We start from the raw sequence: 16,543 nt of genomic DNA, 5'->3' as shown, positions 1-16,543 counted from the left end.
ATTGTTGTTGTCTTCTAAGTGTATTTCCACATGGAGTTCCTGTTAGGAAAAATCAGCAGAACTGATGGATATGCCTTTAAAGTAAATTTAATTTCAGTGAGTTAATTTCTCATTTTCACAGAGCATGACTTGATGAATAGCATAAAGGAAGTTGGTGTGTGATACTACACAAATTGAGAAGAAATTGTAGGGTCTATTTGGGGGAAGTGGTGGTTTAGCCACTATGAAATAAAAATGGGACATTGCAGCCAGTGTGATGGCTGCCCATTTAATACACTGTTGAATGATTTTTCTGCTAGCAGCCACTGTTCAAGTTTGCAGAAGGTACAGTGAGGATATAAGAAGCATTGCTGAAATTCCTGTTAACTTCAGAAACGTTGCAACTTTGTGTTGTACATCTGGAGATAACGTGGATTTCTTTTCTGGTTCTAGCCTAAAAAGGGTTCACTAACATTAAAGTTTCTACTGGGGAAAACTATTCTTTGAATATTTGCTTTTAGCTGAGCCAGTTTTTAAAGCTATTTATGTTTAGCTGGTGGGCAGACAGTTGAACATCAACAGTAAGTATTTGGAACAAAAAAAAAAAATCAGTTTCACTATATCTTTGTAAGATAGATTGGAATCCTTTTAGGATTGTTTAGGAAAATGTGTCCCATCTGTAGTTTTTTCTGCTAAAAAAGTTTTGGAGTACAATATGAAATACCTATTACCAATATTAATTTGTTTGCAGTAAGTTTATATCTGTTTCACTTAAAATTTTCATGCAGTGAAAAGTTCCTCCAGATCTCTCTGACAAATAGGTTTAGCTTTCATTTCAGCAAAGTGTTATTGATGACTGGTGCCGGGATTGCTGCACTGGCCTTGTCCTGGTGATGCTCTTTTTTGGATGTCCAGTACAGATGAGAGTTCTGTAAGCATGTCCTGAGCCAAAAATAGTGATGACATAGAAGAGAGAGTCCAGTCTTTCTCATCCACTGTCATCCTAGTGGTGAATAATCATCCCTAACACTCTAAGAATGAGAAAAGGAGGAGGGGAGTTTATTCTGGTCCTCTTTGTTCTTTCACTTCTGTTAGTGAGTTATTTATGAAAATTGAATAGTTGTGTCTGCATCTGCTGCAGATTGTGCTCTGTGCCCTTCTGAATTCCCAAATTCTGTAGTAGCACAGTGTGCTACAGATTTTTTATCCCTTACACAGATTCTCAGCTTTCATTAATTTAAAAAAATTAAAAAAAAAAGGCAAGAAAGAGGAGGAGGGAAAAAAAAAGGTTTTGCCTCTTGTGGCTGCAGAGACAACCTCAAAAATATGAACCAAATGTAAAATGCTGCCTGCATAAGTCTGCGGTCACCCTCCACAGTGAGCAAAAGCCAGCCATGTGAGTTAAAAAAGGAGGGGTACAGACAAGGCTTTCGCTTGCATGTGCACTGTCACCAGCTCCCAATCCTGCCTGTTTGTATTTCCTAATGACTTTTTCCCCAAATGTAACAATTCTGTCTTGCACCCATAGTTACCCATGCTTGTCTCCCACATCATCATTTGTTATCATTTGGCTACAAGTGTGGACAGACAAGCAGCTGCATTAAACACAGTCTTTCCAACCTGAACATGGCACAGAACATCCAATTTTCATTAAGCTTCAGCTAATGAGCTAATTAAAATGCTTCTAAAACGAGACTAAATCTTGAAAGCATAGTAGTCATTCTTACAAAGCTAATTTCCTTTCTTAAAAGTCCGTCATAGTAGCTGTGAAACTTGAGGCATTTTAAAATCAGGCAATTTTATTTAGGTAAGTGTGAGTGAACAGTAATTTCTCATTAACAGCACAAAGGTGAGTAGACAAAAGTGGTTATGTACAAATGCTTTAAAAGCACAGAGGCTTTTTTTAATAGGCATTTTTACTTAATTTCTTCCCTTTTGCTACACACGTAACTAAAGTATCTGTGGCATCTGGTGTGATTATACCCTTCAATTAAACACTGACATTCTTCCAAAGAATTCCTTCTCATGGATGAGGCATGAATGCATCAGTGAGGCACAACCCCTGCAGATGTCACATCTCAGGGAGCTGTAGTTTTCATTAATTTAATGTTAAATACCAGAAGGATTCTGGAAACTGCAATAAAAAGAGTCAAAAGTGAAGGTGAAAGGGTTTGCTTCAGCCTCAGCGGCAGCTTAAGTTCCATTCACCCACTTGTTCATAGGCAAAACCAGATAGTGTCATTCATTTTCTGCTCTTCCTTTTATCTATTGTTCTGTTCCAGGCAGTCAGATATTTTTAAGAGCTGATACTTACCCAAATTGATTCTTCATTAGAAATCTTGGGTACATGTCTTTCTCATATCACTGGTATTTACTGGTTCTGATCTGAATAAGATGTGGAGGGTTGTTTTTCTTTACAGCCTTTCCAAAAACAAAAATATAAGCAAAACTTTAAAGAAATACAATAAAAAATCACAACCCAGCTTCTCTGCACCCAAAAAACTCTGAGGATTAAAGCTACTCAGGCAGTCATGTTGCCGAGTCCTCGAATCAAAGCTGTTGCCTGATTTGGAGCTGAGCCTTTCTTATTAGTTGCCATTCCAGAAAGTAAATGAGAACAGTTCAGGAGAGATTGCATTAAAAGTGAAAAATCTAAGTTGCCCTCTAATTTTAAATTGTAGGGTGGAATTTATTTGCATTACATCATGCTACTTTGAAGACTTTATAGGAGTTGGATTCTTACTATAAAAGATAAATTTTATATATTTCTGTAGTTGTAAAATTTGCTTCTATAATATTAAAGCTTTGAAAAAGTGTATTTGTTGGGGTTTTGGAAAAAAAATATAAACAGCTTGGGAAATAAACAGAACACTTTTAATTTCTGTTTCTCTTCATTACCATTTTGAAAGCATTGTACTAGGGAATTTCATATTTCCTAGTTAAAAAGTTGTGTGAATTTGGAACTTAATTGCCTTGTAATTAAAGAGATAAGAATAAATTGTTTTAAATGAACTGTTACCTGTAAATCTAATTAAATAAACTTCTGTGCAATGACATGGACCAGTGAGAGCAGCAGACATCATCCTCAATGTCTTGTAGCATCAGCAGTAGGTGCAGTGAAATTTGCAATGCACAATATACTACAAAAGCACTAAAAGCTAAATATGCTGCTTGAGTTACCAGGTGCATTTTACTCTGCTGGAAAAGTTATTCTTTTTGAGCAGATGTCAATAAGTGGCCACAAAAATACCTAATTTAGTATATGTTAGATCAGCAGTGTAAATTATTAATGCAAAATCATTACCATGTTTGTAATCATTTAGATTATTTTAAAGTTAACAATTTGGTTAAATATATTAAAATGTATTTTAAACTTTCGTAATATACTTACATAAATTCATCTAGAGGTATGGAAGTAGGATATTTTTAAGCATTTACTGGAACTTGCTTCTTAATAGCTTATTTTTTATTATTAAAGTTTCAGAAGGTTGACATACTGTAAAAGTATTTATAGCCAAAATACTTTTTTTCTCCCCCTTTGAATGGCCCTAGATCTTGCCAAGAAATACATTTGGAACTGATTTGTTTACAGAACTGCCAGAAATGTAATAAATTAGGACAATCTATATTGGGAGCTCTCGTTGGGTTGAAAGTGATGTGTTGTATGAAAAATTTTAACAATGCAAAAAGCAGGGTCGTGGGACTGCAAGTTCTGTCTACTCAACTCCTGTTTTGCTGAGCTTAAGTAGTTCATGGGAATGCATCTGAAACAAAATGAGCTTTCTCTTAATGTTTTGGTGCTTCTTATCCATGAAAGTGACTTATTGTATGGGGCAGGGTTGAAAAGCAAGTTTTCAGGATCTTTGTTTGGAAATGTAAAATGACTGCATTTAGATAGATATTTGGGGCAAAAAGCCATGGCTTTGTTTCCCTTCTTCAAGCTAGCAAAAAGAATTTAAGACTTCAGAAAAATCTGTAAGGCCTTGTTTGAGTTACTTGCTTATTATAATATGGCATAGTGCAGTGGTTAAAGTTAACAACCTATTTCTGTCCAAAAGTCTGTTACAATGGCAGCTTCTTAATCCCAGCCCTTAAAGAGCATTTCATCCCTGCAATGTGTGAAAGTCTGTATGAGTGTACTGTGTTTCTTGGTATCCAAACTTATTTTCCAATATAAAGTGTAGGTTCTCATTTACAAGGAATATATAGGAATATTGCAGGAAAAAAAAAAAAACAACAAAAAAACTCAAGCAATTTTTAGCTTTCTTAAACATGCAGCCACTCAAATAGTTTTAAAAGTACTCTGAAGTTGTCTGAAATGTATTTACTTGTCTGAAGTGCTTTGATAATTAGTATGTCTCAGGGAAGTACAGATCAGTGTAATATTTATAGCCCTAATATAGAACAAAGTGATCAGAGCATCATAGAATGATTTGGATGACCTTAAAGACCATATAGTTCCAACCCCCCCAACCATGGACAGGGACACCTTCCACTGGACCAGGGTGCTCAGGGCCTCATCCAGAGTGACCTTAAACACTTCCATTCGTGGAGCATCCACAATTTCCCTGGGCAATGATACAATCTTGTTTAAAGGTAGATGGGAGGGGGGGGAACCAAACACACAAGCCTTTCCTTTTTTTACTTTTTATTTTGGAGTGCTTAGGTTTTTATGTCACATCCAAAATTATTTTGTTCACTTTCCCACCCATTTGGAGAAGCAAAATGAAAACTGGGTCTTCAAAGAACACTTGCAAGATGAGAAAGTCTTTTTCTTTTGAAGCACACAGGGACTGAGGCACTTAAACAGTTATCACTTTGCAAATTTTCCTGAGAAGGCTGGGAGTCAGGGGAGGTGAAGTGTAGTCATTAGGCAGGCAACACTGAACATCAGCTGAAATCCCAGAATTGCTGTTGTGCGAGTCCATCAGGGGTTTTCTTGTTGTGGCAAAATGAAACTACTGGAAAAAAACACTTGAGTAATGCAAAAATAGAAATAGCTTACATTTGCAGGTATATATTGGAAGGAAGGATGTGGGCATGGGATTAATACGAGAGGCTGGGGATTTTGTGAGCAGGGTCACTTAGGACTAAACACTTAAGAGAATGAGTTTTCAGAGCTCTCTGCCTGTTCCCCCTCAGCCAAGTGACAGGTTCAAATCAGTACTGAGAGAAGCAGAGCAGTTCAAAGGAAGGTGAGTGAACGGGGTGGTTATATTTGCTCCAAACTGAGCAAAACAGAACTGTTCCCTGTGCACATGAGCCAAGCAAAGGGACACTTGTCTCTGATTACAGCTCCAGGTATGCTTATGACTGTGAATCCATGCACCAAGCAATGCCCTGTTTTTAATGTCATTTTTTCACTTACGTATCTTCTGAAGGATCCTGACCTAGAAACAGCCTTTCACTTCAAGTGGAAGCTTGGGATCTGCAGAATTGCAGGGCACTGTCTGTTCTTACTCAGCAAAGTTTTTTATTTGGGTTATGTGCAAGAATTAAGGGCTTTACAAAGTTACATACAGAATATTTTAATAATATACATAGTAAATAAATGAATTATGCCATTCCAGAGGTCAGGTAAGGACATTACTTGAATTTGTGGTGAATTATGGTGGATAAAGATGGTTCTATGTTTCTTTTGAGAGCCAAAAAAAACCCAAAACTCTGGAATGGAGAAAGATCCCCCTCAAAATAATTACCATCATCCTCCTGGCCTTCTCATTCATAAATATTCAAGTAGTCACTCTTATTTGTGTAGTCTTAGCCTCTGAACTGACTGCGCAAATCCTCTCCAGTGATTTTATTTTGAAAAGAAGCATGATTTTGTTTCAGGTATTCTATCAGTTTAGCTCTGTTCAGTTTGTAATGCTTCCATAATTAATAAGGGAAGCAGAAATATTTTTAGTAACTCTTCCATAGTTTGCCTCTCACTTCTTATCTGTTGTGTTTGTCCAGTGCTCATGTAGACTAAACAATTAAAAGAGTGAACTTAATGGGACATTCAGAACTTCTGTTGAAATCACTGGGAAACAAAAAACAGCTCTGTTATCAGTCTGAATTTGCTGTCAGAACAAGCTCACAGACCGAGCAGTTTGATCCACAGAGTGTTTAAATATAAAAAAAAACATAGATCTAGAAGCAACATTCTTCAGAGGCTCACTTAAAATGATTTCTTCTCTGGAGATGGGGCCAAAATTGAATTGACCACATTGATCTATGGTTGCTTTTCCCTTAGTATAATTTGGAAGCCTGGTAACTGCTTACATTTGAAAAGCAAAGGTGGTTTTTTTTTCCCTGACTAGCTGAGCTGACTGTAAGAAAATGTGTGCAGTGTGCTACTCTGGAGGAAGGGATTACAGCCTGTCCCTGCAGAAGTGAGGTACAGATCTGGCCTGAAACACAGTTGTTGAAGCCACTGTGTCTGTGACCTCTGTGGTTTTCTCATAGCCTCCAGAAAAGCAGCGTTCAAACAATATAATGTGTCACTGGAGGGTGGGTCTTCATCACATGCTTTCCTTGGCCCTACCAAAGCAAATGTTTCAAGCGGCAGAGATAGCCGTGTATCCATAAAACTGCATCTTTATTCCACCTTATTCCCAAGAATCTTGCGGCCGCTGAAGTGGCCGTAGGGAATTCTTTGCACGTGCTGCTAAGAATAGTGTTCTTTGCTTTAAGAGGGGAGGGGACAGGCACAGTCTGCATGTATGAAATAATTTCCCTTTCTCCTCTGAAGAGTAAACAAGTTGGAAAAACAATGAGATCATACAACTGTGAGAAAATGTGTTTCCTTATGCAATGAGTCAACTACCAAAGAACCAGGGTGTTTATCTAAAACTCAGTCCTCACTTGAAAAAAGTAGGGGATTTTTGGTGAACAGAGATCTAAAGTTGTATGAAACTATTTTTAGTGTCTCTCTAATATCATAAAATCTTTTAAAAGAAACTGTGGTGGTCAAGTTAGTGTTTTATATACATTTCATCATGCATACGTAGCAGGTGTGAATAACCTCTTCTGTAATTAACATAATAATTATCTTAATATAAATAGCTGAAAATTATTTGGAATTCTATTGTTAACCACATTGGGGAAGGGTTTATTTCCTTAATAATATAATAATACTTAATAATCTTATTTTGGTTGTAGTTCTGATAGTTTTGCTTAGGTATTTAAAATCATCCAAGGTAGACACACAGTGACTAACTCAAAGTGAGTTTCAGTATTTTCTGTGTTCATAACATATATTTCATCTTATGGTAGATGATGATAAAATGCATCTATTATCAAAGTTTTCTGCTTCTATAATTGATTCACTATGTTTACAGGAAGAATATTGTATTGTGGGTGTTCCCCACCCAGAAATTTCTGTCTTTTATTTGTTTTTTTTTAACATCAAGTTAAGCAGAACTGGATCAGAAATAATTATAACTTTCTTTCCTCTTAATAGGTTTTCGAAAAATAAGTCTGGATGACCTTCGAAAGGCTTATATTGTGAAAGATGTGCAGCAATACATTCTACATCGTTTAGACCAGGAAGAAGCCCTGAGACAACATCTCACAAAAGAAACAGCAGAGATGCTGAATCAGCTTCACATCAAAAGCAGTGGTTGCTTTTTATATCTGGAACGTGTCCTAGATGGAGTTGTGGAGAATTTTATTATGTTGCGAGAGATCCGTGATATTCCAGGAACGTTAAACGGCCTATACCTTTGGCTCTGCCAAAGACTTTTTGTGAGAAAACAGTTTGCAAAGGTCCAGCCTATTCTTAATGTAATTCTTGCAGCCTGTAGACCCTTAACCACCACGGAGTTGTATCATGCAGTGTGGACCAAAAACATGACACTGACGATGGAAGACTTTCAACGCAAATTGGATGTCCTGTCAAAAGTCCTTATCGATGGCCTTGGAAATACAAAAATCTTGTTTCATTACAGTTTTGCAGAATGGTTGCTGGATGTAAAGCACTGTACACAGAAATACTTATGTAATGCAGCTGAGGGACACAGAATGCTAGCAATGAGCTACACCTGCCGAGCAAAGGATTTAACACCATTAGAAGCTCAGGAGTTTGCATTGCATCTAATTAATTCAAATTTGCAGTTAGAGACCTCAGAGCTGGCTTTATGGATGATATGGAATGGCACACCTGTCAAAGACTCCCTGTCCACCTTAATTCCTAAAGAACAGGAAGTATTACAGCTGCTGGTAAAAGCTGGTGCTCACGTCAACAGCGAAGATGACCACACGTCTTGCATTGTTCGGCAGGCTCTGGAGAGGGAGGACTCTATTCGCACCTTGTTGGACAATGGAGCATCAGTAAATCAGTGCGATTCCAATGGGAGAACGCTCTTGGCCAACGCAGCATACAGTGGCAACCTCGATGTCGTCAACCTGCTGGTTTCGAGGGGTGCAGATTTAGAGATAGAAGATACTCATGGGCAAACAGCACTTACCTTGGCTTCTCGGCAGGGACACACCAAGGTTGTCAATTGCCTGATTGGATGCGGGGCCAATGTCAATCACACAGATCACGATGGCTGGACGGCATTGCGATCTGCGGCGTGGGGAGGGCACACAGAGGTGGTATCTGCGCTCCTTTATGCAGGAGTCAAAGTGGACTGTGCAGATGCTGATAGTCGAACGGCGCTGAGAGCAGCAGCGTGGGGGGGACACGAAGATATTGTGCTGAATCTGCTTCAACACGGCGCTGAAGTTAATAAAGCTGATAATGAGGGCAGAACGGCGCTGATTGCAGCTGCGTACATGGGGCATAAAGAGATCGTGGAGCACCTGCTGGATCATGGTGCAGAGGTGAACCACGAGGACGTGGATGGAAGAACTGCCCTATCTGTTGCTGCGCTCTGTGTGCCAGCCAGTAAAGGACATGCCTCAGTGGTCAGTCTGCTCATCGACCGCGGTGCTGAGGTAGACCATTGTGACAAAGACGGCATGACTCCACTGCTGGTGGCTGCCTATGAAGGACATGTAGATGTTGTTGATCTGCTTCTGGAAGGAGGAGCTGATGTTGATCACACAGACAACAATGGTCGTACGCCACTTCTGGCAGCAGCCTCCATGGGCCATGCTTCAGTTGTAAATACTCTCTTATTTTGGGGTGCAGCGGTTGATAGCATTGATAGTGAAGGTAGAACAGTTCTGAGCATAGCATCTGCACAGGGCAATGTTGAAGTAGTACGGACTCTGCTGGACAGGGGGCTAGATGAAAATCATAGAGACGATGCAGGCTGGACACCTTTGCATATGGCAGCTTTTGAAGGTCACAGGTTGATATGTGAAGCTCTTATAGAACAAGGTGCTAGAACAAATGAAATCGATAATGATGGACGTATACCTTTCATATTAGCTGCACAAGAAGGTCACTATGATTGTGTGCAGATGTTACTGGAAAATAAGTCCAACATTGATCAGAGAGGCTATGATGGGAGAAATGCTCTCCGAGTTGCTGCCTTAGAAGGTCACAGAGATATAGTTGAACTACTGCTCAGCCATGGAGCAGATGTGAACTACAAAGATGCTGATGGCCGGCCAACCCTTTATATCTTAGCATTAGAAAACCAGCTTACAATGGCTGAGTATTTTTTAGAAAATGGTGCAAACGTAGAAGCAAGTGATGCTGAAGGAAGAACAGCACTCCATGTTTCCTGCTGGCAGGGCCATTTGGAGATGGTACAGGTGCTGATAACGTACCACGCTGATGTGAACGCTGCAGATAACGAGAAGAGATCTGCTTTGCAGTCTGCTGCATGGCAGGGTCATGTTAAGGTAGTGCAGCTCCTCATTGAGCATGGAGCTCTGGTTGACCATACATGTAATCAAGGTGCTACTGGACTCTGCATTGCAGCCCAAGAAGGGCATATTGATGTTGTCCAGATATTACTGGAACATGGTGCTGATCCAAATCATGCTGACCAATTCGGGCGCACAGCTATGCGAGTTGCAGCTAAAAATGGACACTCTCAGATTATTAAATTACTGGAAAAATATGGTGCATCGACTCTGAATGGTTGCACTCCGTCTCCAGTCCACACAATGGAGCAAAAACCCTTACAGTCAGTCTCCTCTAAAATGCAGTCCTTAACAATGAAGTCCAATAGTTCAGGGAGTACTGGTGGAGATATGCAGCCCAGTATGCGGGGATTATCTAATGGGCCTGCACATGCCTTCAGTTCTCCTTCTGAGTCCCCTGACTCTACAGTTGACCGTCAAAAGTCATCTTTATCAAATAATTCCCTGAAAAGTTCCAAAAATTCTTCCCTCCGCACCACGTCCTCGACGGCAACTGCTCAGACAGTGCCCATTGATAGTTTCCACAGCCTCTCGTTCACGGAGCAAATACAGCAGCATTCCCTGCCCCGCAGCAGAAGCAGGCAGTCCATTGTTTCTCCTTCTTCCACAACTCACTCCCTAAGTCAAAATCATAATTCGCCAAGTAGTGAGTTTGAATGGAGCCAAGTAAAACCTAGTTTGAAATCAGCTAAGGCTAACAAGGGGGGAAAAACAGACAACTCCAGCAAGTCTGGATCAGCTGGAAAAAAAATAAAACAGAGTAGTTCCTCCCAACCCAAAGTATTAGAATATGAAATGACTCAGTTTGATAAGCGAGTACCCATTGCCAAATCTGGCACAAGCATGCCACTTAAATCAATGCCGGCAGAGCCACAGTGCAAAATTTTGGTCCCACCAGCTCAGCAAGAAGTTGGTCGATCTCAGCAGCAGTTCCTAATTCACCAACAGAGTGGAGAGCAGAAGAAGAGGAATGGGATTATGACGAATCCCAATTACCATCTCCAGAGCAATCAGGTTTTTCTCGGCAGGGTTTCTGTCCCACGAACAGTGCAGGATAGAGGGCATCAGGATGTACTGGAAGGTTATCCTCCTGCAGAGACAGAACTCAGCCTTAAGCAAGCCTTAAAACTTCAGATTGAAGGTAGTGACCCAAGTTTCAACTACAAGAAGGAAACACCATTATAAAAGGTAATTTACCAGTCACAAAGGAACCAAATGCATTTCATCATGTGCACCTAAACATGCTAAAATTACATTTTATTATCATTTATCTTCTTAATTGCTTTCATAAAGAAAACCATGAATGTTAAAATGTTAACCTGGCCAGTATTTGTTTTGCTGTCATTTAAAAGCATCAGCTGTAGAGGAAGTGGATTGCTGGCATGTTTTCTGTTGAATTCAGTTTGCTGAAATTGTGCCCCACTGTCTTTGATACGTGAATGAATAAAAGAGCAGTTTTCATGTAGCATTGATTTTGAATTTTCAAACATAAGGACAGATGGAAATTCTAATATGTGATGTTTTCAGATACAGTCATTATTTCATTATTTACAAAAATACCTTTCAGGAAGCTCCTGAAGGTTCTTACAAGTTACAAGCAAGCACTTTTCTGAATGTGGATGTCAAGGGTGAAATCACAGTAGCATGATTATCTACAAATTAAAAAGTTAAAATGCCATTCCAAAGTTCTATATTTGTTGCTGTAAAGGTAACGCTCCTATAAAAGAGCTGGCTTTTCTCAGAGCAAGATTTTCAGACTATTCTGTAGTTCTTAATATGTGGAGGTCATTTAGATTTCTGACTTTCTCTCCCATGCTGAATTTTAAGCTGAAAAGGTAATTATAAGTAGCTTTTTTAGATCTGAACTGTCAGTGAGTCAGCTAAAATAGTTTTCTCCCTCTTCCTATTGAGTTTTATCTTTTTTAGGGTATTTGGAATGCGTTAATAATTAATGTATTTTCTATTTGAATTTCAGAGAAAGCAGCATCTTTATGAAATGTGTTCCCATCTCTTATTGCTTATTCGCTTATTTCTGAAAACATTTTTCATGTGTAAATGCAGCATTTTGAACATCTCAAACTGCTGTTCCTTTGAACAAGAGTGTTCTTGCCAGCTAAGTTGTGCTGCAGGTCATCAACGACTGCGTGTTTCTAGGACAATTGGAAGTGGTGCAGAATCCAGAAATGGGAGGTTTTCATCTGTCAAAAACACATATACGGGAGTTTTCCCAAAATCTCCTGGAAAATTATTTCACTTTAATGGAAAAACTGCAAATATAGCTGAGGGCGCTTGTGAATTGCAGAGCGTTAGAATCTTGTGCAGGACCCTAAGTTTGGGTTGGCATTTTTGATAAATTCAAATGGTTGAAACAATAAAGTGTTTCAAAAACATATGTATTAGAGCCTGCACGTTTGTAAAATGCAAATATTAGCAAAGGGTCAGATGAGCTGTGGGGCAGAAGTGATGAGGCAGGACAGCAGGAACAGGCATAGAAAGGAATCATCAGCTAAGAGAGAATGGGCCCAAAATCTTCCTAAAAAGTTAATAAAGATTTGAGATTCCCACAGTTGTACATCATGCCCAGACAGGATTTAAATTTGCTTGTAATTTTTTTCCTGCCTCCATAAAACATTAAAGCACATAATTAGGAATTGTATTTCCTAACTCTTCTGTAGCTGCACCTGATGTTCACTGCTTGCTTTCATGTTACACTTTATTGTAAATCCATTGTTTCATTCTGACCTAGGATGTGTTGATCTACCCGACCTGTCATGAAAAGATAGTTTTAATGAATTTTTCCATCTTTGTTGATTTAAAAATATAAAAAAGCATATAAAAAAAAATCCTGAACAGTCAACATAAAATTTTAAGATTGGGTTCAGCTTTATCTGGAACAAATGGTACGTTATTGAAAGTTCAGGGGTTTTCTTTGTGAAGTTCTTGGTTAAGAATAGCATTTAGCAAATGGCTAAACAAAAGAGTATGAATAACCAAATGGCTTCTTTTGCTTTTTCTCTTTACCATTTTTCATATCTTTGTTGTAAAGATGGAAGTTTAAAACAATTTTGTGTGGATTATTAGTTGCTTGGCACAGGCTATAATTTGCCTCCTCTTTTGCCAAGTCTCAAAGAAATGGTAATTTCCCTGACCGGTGAATAAATTAGTCACCTGTGGAGAATCCCATCAGAAATACTCTACGGGAGCACCGGAGGAATGGTTTTCCTTCCTTGGCTGCCACTTCCAAGTGCTATTCAGGAAGCTCTCCTGCTGTGGGGACCTTGTAGCTGCTTTGGATGGCAGAGAGCACAGGGAATCAATCATGGGATTTGGGTTAGGCAGGAAGTGCTTTCCATCATCAGGTTGTTGTTGTATGCTTTTAACTTTAATTAGAGATGATAGAGCTCTCTCTCTGACAATACTGTTTGTATTATGGTCTATTTCAAAACTGAGTGTTTTTCTTTTGTCCTTCCAGGCCAGTTCCATGATGCTGTGAACAGAAGCCCTTCTGCTCTGAATGATTTATCAGCTGGATGGGATGAAAGCATACAATGCTTGTTTAGTCCACCTAGAAATTCAAGAATGTGATTAATACAGTACAGTTACCTTAATTACTGTAATGTGCCTACATTTTCAGGCTGCCTTCTCAGTATAACCCTCTGTGCTTCGAAATTTTATTTTGTGTACTTTGTATTTAATACACAGAATGAGCACTTTTTTTAATTGCAGAAAGATATATGCTGTATTTCCCTGACCACAGCTGAAAATGGTAAGAACCAGGAATTCTGATTTCCTATTCCAGATCGCTTGGTAGAGGTGCATGTGCCACAGTGAACTGTGTATGGAGAGGCAGTGCTTTTTGTATTTATTTTTCTGTAATAAGCAAAGAAAATAAGCAAAGAGTTTGTCACATTTGCATTGTTGTCCTGTATGGTCAGTTCCCTGTGTACTTCAAAAAGTTCTTTCCAGAATTACAAGTCTTGTAACAGTATTTTATAAATACTGTACTTGTGTGTTCTGTCTGTGTAATAGTTTTTCAGTGGTAGCAAAGGAGTCGGGACTGCAACCATCTGCAGTGTCTTTGGGATTATTAAGAGGCAAAAATCCACTCTCTGGTACTACAGCATCAAATCTGGATGGCAGACTGGGACCACTGAAAGCAATAGGAGAATTTTCCCTTGGACACTTGGTCTTCAATAGCCTCCGTTATTGTCACGGTAATGAGGTAACTAATATGGGTATGTCTGAGGTGCTAAAGGTCTGATCCTGCTTTCATGTATATCTTTATACGGTAGAAACAGCTCTTTCTTTTCTCCAAGGACTGTATTGAGAATGTCAGTAATACAAACCATGGAAAACATAGACACTTTGCTAATGAGGCTGAGGGAATATACAGAGTACAGTGGAAAAGCACATGGTTAGTGACAGTGTTGCCTGGGGAGTACAGAGATTACTGAGTTAGCTCTGTCCTGAGACAATAACTCTTTAAAGCACAAACTTGTATGAATGTGGTTGCTGCTTCAGGTGGCTTAGGTAGAGCCAGTGTGAGTGTCTCTGTACCTGGAGCTTGGTTAATCAGCAGTCTGGATAGTCCATCTACAAATAATGGAAAGCTGATTTCCTGCTCTTACAGCAAAAGAATTTTACTTACATGAAAGAGAGCAAAGTCAAGGTCATTGTTGTGAAAGTGAACAATGTGAGTTTTTCCTTTGAATGTGCACAACTTACTTGCACAGTTCTGCAAGTGATAAAATGAAACAAATGGGTTATTTTCTCATACAAATGCAAGCTATATTCTACTATTCGCCATTACACAGCCTTGCTCTTTAGAAAATAAGCCTATTTTTGTATGCAAGTATTTCTTCTAAAGGCTTAGTTTTCATCTTTTTCATACTCTAATTCTGATCATTCCAGAAATAAGATGATAGAGGGCTAAGGTTATTTTTCATAGATGATTAATTAGATCTGTAGGCTTCAAAAAGTGGCCCCTGGATGTAGATGTAGTGCATGTTCTGAGGCATGAAAGGGCTCCATATCTGGTTATTATGATCAACAATCATCAAAACATTTGGGTTTTTTTAAATCTTGCACCACCATTCTTATTTGCTTGTTACTAAATGTAAAAAGAATCTTTTATAGTCAGGCATTCAGCAAATAGTAAAATTAGATGTTAGAAGTTGATACACAGCAATATTGATTATTTTGAATGTTTCATGTATTGAATTTCTTGTCCCTGTGGGACAATTATAAAATAAACATAACAGGAGTCTGGCAGAATGGCCTTAAGAGGGTAGTGGCTCAGTAAAGAGAAAGTACCAAAATGTTTTCAGTAAACTTGCTCCGAACCTCAAGTATAGTACATTTGCAATACTGTGCAAGAATAAAAACTTTTCTTAGTAATTATATGTATGTTTTGTTCTGTAGAATGGGATCCTGAATGCCAACAGTTTTCTACTGACCTTGACTGTCATTGGAATTATATTTATTTAATTTTATTGTGTTGTTATTAATTGCACCTTGTGGACAGAGGACATAAAAATATGGCCAGTTTCACAAGGGGCCACAACTTATAGATAGATAGTCTGGTGGGTTTTTTGTGAATAATATTTACATTTGAAAGAGTTGCTGGTGAAATCCCAAATCAGCAGAAAGTAAACCTGTCAAAAAATGTTTTCAGAATGACAGTTCTTCCACACTTTGAATATGACTTTGGAGCAGAGCATGGATTGCTTTAAATCATCCACTTTCTCAGAAGGTCTGTGTAATTCCACGTTGCTGTTGCGTGTGATTTTTAGCACCACCATGTGTGAGGGTTTTGTGTGCCAAGCAAAGTTGCTGTTCCCCACATTGTTCCCTCTGCTCTTCTCTTTTGTATCCATACAATGGAGTGGAGGTGAGTGGAGGTGCAGAGCTGTGACTCAGCACAGTTCCCTCTGCCAATGTGACAGTTCTCACAGCCTGAAAAACCTGAATAAAACATGAATCCTCTTTTTCTTCATCCCATTTTGCTGGTCCCTCCGAGGTCATTTCTGCAAGATGTCTAAAATTCTTCATGGGAGAGCTAGGGAAAAAGACTGTTTTGTGGACATGGATGTCAATACTGTGTGCATGTGGAAAAACTCATCAGAAGAGAAATGCATTAAGAGATACAGAGGCACAATTGATGCATTTTTGTCTTCTCTGTGATCAGTATTGAAAACGTTACCATTTCTTTAAAACTAAAAAGGTATTTTCCCTCCTCAGTTACTCTGCTATGCAAATGTCTGTTATGCTTAATATTCCCTGTCTGAACTCCTCAGTTAACTTGGATTGCAGATAGACTGTTTTTTCTTGGAGTGGGTTGTAAATAGCCTTTAATGTACATTGAATGAATTTCACATTGTAAAATTTTTATTTTATTCCTTGTATTATATTAAGCGAAAATCCCTGTGTATATTAAAGTGCATAATAAATATATTTGCTTTTCAGCAGACATCTAACTGTTTTAATTTTTCTACCTCATTTCCTGGGACATTTCAGGAAAAGGTTATTAAACTTGATTAATATTTGTATAGTAATAAATGAAACATGATGTATGTGTCCAGTAAGCAGTCCAGGCTAGCAAACCTCAGACCTCAGCATTCATTCCTCTGACCCTGAGCATTTGCAGGAGAAAATTTGCTGTATCCTTCTGTTTAAAATGAACATTATGTACTGTAAAGACCAGGAGGGCCAATAAATTCACTATTTCAGTTGGCATAAGTTCTTTATCACTTCAAATGGA

At 38.7% G+C, this 16,543-nt stretch overlaps 1 protein-coding gene across 2 annotated transcripts in view; it reads left to right on the top strand.

The window, feature by feature from the left end:
• The window catches only part of ANKRD50 (ankyrin repeat domain containing 50), a 40,863-nt gene extending 24,611 nt beyond the window's left edge, over nucleotides 1-16,252 (top strand). For both annotated transcript variants that reach the window (XM_071555558.1, XM_071555557.1), the window contains 2 exons: nucleotides 7,424-10,971; nucleotides 13,256-16,252. In XM_071555558.1, coding sequence (XP_071411659.1) covers nucleotides 7,424-10,968 — 3,545 coding nt within the window. In that variant the 3' untranslated portion in view covers nucleotides 10,969-10,971; nucleotides 13,256-16,252. The remainder of the gene's footprint in view (nucleotides 1-7,423; nucleotides 10,972-13,255) is intronic.
• The last annotated feature ends 291 nt before the right edge of the window (nucleotides 16,253-16,543 follow it).

Source organism: Pithys albifrons, chromosome 5 (assembly GCF_047495875.1).
Source record: "Pithys albifrons albifrons isolate INPA30051 chromosome 5, PitAlb_v1, whole genome shotgun sequence".
In the NCBI taxonomy this organism is placed as follows: Eukaryota; Metazoa; Chordata; class Aves; order Passeriformes; family Thamnophilidae; genus Pithys; species Pithys albifrons.
The sequence above is the reverse complement of the archived record's forward strand: the minus strand, read 5'-3'. Positions and strand labels throughout refer to the sequence as shown.